The 5,574-nt window shown below is 52.1% G+C and overlaps 3 protein-coding genes across 3 annotated transcripts; 1 reads left to right on the top strand and 2 right to left on the bottom strand.

Annotated features, from left to right (window-relative positions):
- Nucleotides 1–917: 917 nt before the first annotated feature.
- IUM83_19451 (uncharacterized protein) lies at nt 918–1,756 on the bottom strand (the record flags this gene model as incomplete). Its single annotated transcript, XM_067944501.1, has 3 exons — nt 918–987; nt 1,051–1,082; nt 1,181–1,756. The coding sequence occupies 3 exons, from the start codon at nt 1,754–1,756 to the stop codon at nt 918–920; spliced, it is 678 nt and encodes a 225-aa protein (XP_067789592.1).
- Nucleotides 1,757–2,566: 810 nt separating this feature from the next.
- Nucleotides 2,567–3,934, top strand: IUM83_19450 (uncharacterized protein; the record flags this gene model as incomplete). Its single annotated transcript, XM_067944500.1, has 1 exon — nt 2,567–3,934. One exon carries the CDS (start codon nt 2,567–2,569, stop codon nt 3,932–3,934), a length of 1,368 nt encoding a protein of 455 aa, XP_067789565.1.
- A 765-nt stretch (nt 3,935–4,699) lies between these two features.
- IUM83_19449 (uncharacterized protein) lies at nt 4,700–5,287 on the bottom strand (the record flags this gene model as incomplete). Its single annotated transcript, XM_067944499.1, has 1 exon — nt 4,700–5,287. The coding sequence occupies one exon, from the start codon at nt 5,285–5,287 to the stop codon at nt 4,700–4,702; it is 588 nt and encodes a 195-aa protein (XP_067789567.1).
- Between the last annotated feature and the right edge of the window lie 287 nt (nt 5,288–5,574).

Below are 5,574 nucleotides of genomic sequence, written 5' to 3'. Positions count from 1 at the left end.
GATCCGCATCGTCCGACACGGAGAAGATATTCGGCTCGTTGGCCGTAGATTTTCCAATCACTCGGGTCCGTCCTAAATCGCACAAAGAATTTATTAGAGCAGAATGGCAACTAGTTCATTACTATAGCACGACGTACCGAAGGGAATACTCATAAAGCGAATCTTCATTTCGCCAATGACTCAAAAGACTCGTTGAAATCGAAAGCAGTGTCCCACTCAGTAATAGCCATATCGCCCACCAATACGCCTTGCTTGTGCGAGCGAGCGAGGCATCCGAGATGTTTGCCTGCTGCTTTGAGTATCGAACACTTCTTGGCGCTTTCCGTTCTGGTGCATCCCATGCTGGCGCTGCCAGTCGTCGATTTTCATTTGGAGTGTTATTTCCTCGGAGCAGCAAATGCGCAACTGCATATCCAGCGTAGGGAACAGCACTAATTGTAGTCAGGTAAGCGTATCGATCCGCACCACCGGTGACAATACCATGGCGAATCAAACCAGACACCGGCAGAAGCATACATCCAAAGAAAACAAGTGCAAGCACGTTCTTCGAAGCGGTACGGTTCCATAACTTCCAAAACGCCGAAACTAGCACGACTAGCGTGATCATCGCCGGTAGGATACACTCCGGGTTCACTATACTGAGATCTCCTGGGTGTATTTGGTAGTGTGGTCGCAATTTTGAAGGCCAAAGCAGACACCGCAGCAGCCACATTGGTGCCGCAAGTGCTTTAAGCATGCAATCCGCGAGGGACAGCGAAACCACGTCTGGAATCCAACCTTCCGAATTCGAAATGGCCGTGATAGAGACAAATGCAAACAAAATCGTGACCGAGGGCGATCTCCTGACAGCGTACGAAAGCAGCTGCCGTGCGTTAAGCTGGTTTTGCTGCGGTGAAAGTTGCAGAAACACCCAAGCGTCAACTAGAACGAATCCAGTGGGCAACATCAAGCTTGCACTTTTCGACAACAACGCACACATATACAACCCTACAAACCAGCAGAAGAGAAGTCAGCCATTCAAGTCTCTGTATCTCGAAAGAGTTGCATTACCTGCAGAAACTAGAGTGCTTGGCGTGGAATCTCTGAGCAGCACTCTTAGCTTCGCACCCGAATCACCCGTCAAACTGTCACCATTGTCACCTCCAACTAGCTGCTCCAGATTATAGTAGATTTTCCGTACGTGAACGAGAAGCGCCCCATAGCTGAAAAGTGCTGCGAGCGTGTAAGGCTGTGCAGAAGGCCAACCCACGACCTCGACGTGAACAGGGTGGGCCATGAACGTCGCCGCACTCATGCAGCAGGCATGCAAGTGGAGACTGCTCCTCTCTTTTCTCTTCTGCAGCTTCAGCCCCGTTCTACCTCTTGGTCCTTGCAAATCCGACAGCAGGTAGTCGATATCCAGCACCGCCGCCGACACCTTCGCCAAGACGAAACCCGCCGCGAAGTGCACAACAACCGACACGAGTCGAACCCACCACGCGTCCAGCCCCACCGCTTTCACTATTGCAAGCTTGAGCATCCACCCCAGCGGCTCGTACACATTGAGTCGCACCATTGTGAACATGGCGTAGAGCGTCTCCAGACTCAGCGGGTCACGCAGGACGCGGTTGTCCAGGAAGTTGGTGCGGTCGTCCCAGATGTGCACGAAGTCCCAGTCGCCCGAGTTGCTCATCGACAGCAGCGGCCACGTGTAGATCAGTAGAACGGCGACGCAGAACGTGGCAACGCGTTGCCCTCGAGACAGCAGCATGATCATCGCGTTGAAGGGTCCCTCACCAAAGATACCTGGACACTTTGCTGCGGTTGGACGAGAGTTTTCGGTACTCTGCTGCTATTGGACAAAGACAAGCTTACGATGCTATTGTGGCGCCAGCCTACAGTGTGTACAACACAATGGCCGATTTCCTAGCAAATCAAGCTATGGATTCACGCCGCAGCCAGCAACAACAACTTATCCGAGTGCTGGGCTTCGCCTCGAAATGGGATTCACTTTACGCTTACGCGATTGGTGACGTAGGTCTCTGGATGGAGCAGAACACCGATGAGAACTCTTCGGGGTTCGTGGCCTTCCCACCTTGACAGTGGAAGGAGGCTCTGGCAGAGCGAGTCGGTGATAGGAGACACCGGTTGGATAGGGCATAAATGTCGTTAGCCAAAGAAGTGATGTGATAGGGGTAGAGATAAAAAAATATTTTTTAAACACAATTTACATGTACATGTATTATAGTGTCCTGTATCACATAGTATAATGTAGCAGTATTTTTGTTGCAATTGAGTAAAGGAGACTTTGGAGACCCCCAGGAGGACTCATCAGGGATAGACGACCTCAGAACACGCCATGTGCATGTACATGTGTTACTTCAGATGCCGGCAGCGCCTGCCGCGGGCAGCTGGCAGCTGGAAGCAGCGTGACTAAACATCCAGCCAGACTGGCGCTTGTTTACTCACGCACACGCTGCAACCACACGACGAGGATCTGTGTCACCGTGAGAAAAACTGGTCATCAAGGCATCACGGACCACTCACACCCCACACGTGATACTTGTCACTCCCACATTAACCGAGAATGAGCGACGCCGTCGTCAGCTCCGAGGGTCCACTACTCACGCTGCAAGAAAAAGATTTCCTCATGCCCTCCGACTCGACTTATCCGTGGTGGGAGCCGTCTCCCACCGCATTTTCGGGCCTCCAAGAAGCCCAAGACCCATCTAAGCCACTGAGAGAAACTCTCGTGCTCGAAGAAGACGACAAAAACGCGCTTTTGGTCGCCCTAGACGGCTATGGCGAGTCGATTGACCCGAGCTTTGCCCTGCTACCAAATGTGGGGTATCAGCATCCTGTGGCGCGGGCTTTTGAAGTCGCACCTGCTGAGAAGGCCAGCCCAATCGACTCGGACGAAGCCCTCAAACTGATGGTGCGACGCGCCAATGCAACCAAGCGGCGCAATCGACACCGCCAGCGCGTGAAAGAAGAGTGGCAGTCGTTGAGGCTGCAGGAAACGCTCTTGAGTGCAGAACTCGAAGGACTGAGGGTAAAACGTCCTCAAGGCAACGACATGGAGACGCGGATATGGAAAGAGATGGTGTCGAAGGAACTGGCCGCGCGATCGCAAGCGGAAGCACAGCAGCGTCAGATTCTAATGGAAGTCGAACGCCGTGCTGCTGTCATGCACACGCTCCAAGAAATACTCTATACGCAGCAGTTCTTCAACACCTCAGCACCGGAGGGCTGGGGAGTTGACGATATCAAGCTGTACGAGAATTTCCAGAGCGAATTGGTGGCAGCTTATGCTCAGACCGATGCTATTTTTCACGAATGTGGCTTTAATGGAAAGATGGAAGTTGTTACAAGCTTTTACGATCCCATTCTTCGGCGGGATGCTGCCCAGAATCCCACGTACTTCGAGAGTGCATCTGCCTTGACCATGCCCGGCAAATACCCGAACACAGCCAACGCTATGTTTGACGCGATGCGCCAAGTGCATCGACAGAATCCTCAACGGAGCCTCTACGAGACAGACGAGAATCTTTCCAACACTATTGCCGTCAAGTTCGGCACGGTTCACCACTGTGAGGAAGGACGAGTGGTCTCTATGACGATGAATGTCGTGCAACGCCGCTTTGTTGAATCGGAGCGAACGGTTTTTGTTTGGCGCTGCATTATCGAAGGCCAAGGCGAGTTTGCTGGTACAGCTTTGGACGAGACAGGCTGGAGTGTGCTGCGACCAACGTCGTCAGACTCAACCGATGTTTGGACATGCGTGCGTTCGATACCCATGCACCGAAATAACCAAGCAGCCGTCACACCTGCCGACGAGTTTTTCGCAAAAGCTGTTGTACGATCCTCGCAGCCAGATTCACTGAAGCTCGCGCAGCTTATGGGGGAATTGCTTATCGACAGCAAGCAAAATGATGTTTGTGCCGTATCCTACTGAATTCAAGCATAGTCGAATAAAATGTGAGTTACAAGTGAACGTGTTCATCCCATTGCATTGTCAAACATTTAATCCTGCTAATGTATCATCAAGCAGAAGTTTCTCGAGTGAGCGAATGACTTCACGCTCATCCTCTTTAATGGCGTCCTTCATCATGGACTTGAACGCTTTCACAGCTGGATCGTCGGCGTTAGATATAAGATAGCGCACCGGAACTTGCCGTGAGCAAATTTCCATCAACGCTCCACAGTTCAGGCCATCGGCATCGGAGTGCGGACGGATGCTGATCCAAGCGGTCTCGTCTAAATCCATGCCGCTGAAGATGCCTTCCCCCTCGGAAAATATCTTCCACACAATCACCACGCGCGTATCACTAATAAATCGTCGTGATACCGCGCGCTTCAAAATCGACACGGATGACCCAGTGGTGAGGGTCTTTTTCAAGCGAAACTTAAAAACCAGCGTGTTATTCGGGTCGGAGACGTTTTCGTACGTCTGGCGATCGTGTTGCCTGTGAGGCAGCTTTGCGGTTGCCCATGTATTCTTGCAAGTGTCCTCGAAGCTGAAAGGCTGCAGGACCTTGTGTATGTATTGCGTGTACTCGACTTCACCGCTGGGATTGTGCTGACGGATAGAGCTGCTAGAGCCAATCGGCACTGATTCCATGCCGCACTCTTCGAAAACCTTGTCCACTCGAGCGTAGTTTTCGCCTACTTCGTTGAGGCATGCCTCCACGAAAGCCGAGTCTGTTGATTTCAGTCGCAGTCACCTGTAGTTGCCAATTTGGTTGTAGCTATTCGTGAAGGTTGATGGAACAACAGCAGAGTCGCCAGGCAGTACAACGCGGAGATTCTGGATGTATATGCCTTGCGATTGAATGGCGGCTACAAGCCGCTTCTGCTCCGCCTCAGACCGTAGTCTTAGCTCGCGTTGCGCGCTCGCAAGGTCCTGCCAAAAGTTCTTGGACAGCGCCAAGTCCGTCCTGGCGCTAGTTTTTCTTCCCTCTCGAGTGTCTATCAAGTCTTGCACCAATAATGTCAGCTCCCTCTCCACTCGTTTGAGCTCTTCGCGCTCGTTCTTGACCTTCACGCGGTATCTCTTGCGGCGATCGTCGCCAGCCTCCTCCTCCCGCGGGTCCCTCTTCTTGTTGTCCGCAGTTTTCGTGTAATCGCTGCCGCCACTCGTCTGGCTTTCAGGCTCGGCATCTTCAGACGAAGAGCTCAAGTAGTCAATGGCCCAGAAGCCACGAATGGCGTATTCATTCTCACCCTCTGCCTCGCACGGTGTGACCACTAGTAGAAGGCTGTCCGGGCCCAGGAAAGCCGCCACCTTGTCCAGGAAGCCCAAGTCCATGCCGTCTCGTCGGAGTCTTACGCGGACTGACAAACCGAAAAAACGGGTCTTCTCCTCAGGGTGACTCCTGCCTCCCTGCTCTGTGCGGAGACCAATCCATTGTCGTTGCGTTAGCAACTCTCGTGTAATCCTACAAAGGTTACTACAATACAGGTGTCCCTGCCTAGTGGGATAGAAAAATACTAGTAGTCTGCAAGGATGCAAGATTTGTGCAGGTCGCACATATATGCCAGTCTACTGAAATAACGGGGATTACGCCTTCAATACAAGGAACCAGCTTATACAAA

Source organism: Phytophthora cinnamomi, assembly GCF_018691715.1.
Source record: "Phytophthora cinnamomi strain GKB4 chromosome Unknown Contig51, whole genome shotgun sequence".
In the NCBI taxonomy this organism is placed as follows: domain Eukaryota; phylum Oomycota; class Peronosporomycetes; order Peronosporales; family Peronosporaceae; genus Phytophthora; species Phytophthora cinnamomi.
The sequence above is the reverse complement of the archived record's forward strand: the minus strand, read 5'-3'. Positions and strand labels throughout refer to the sequence as shown.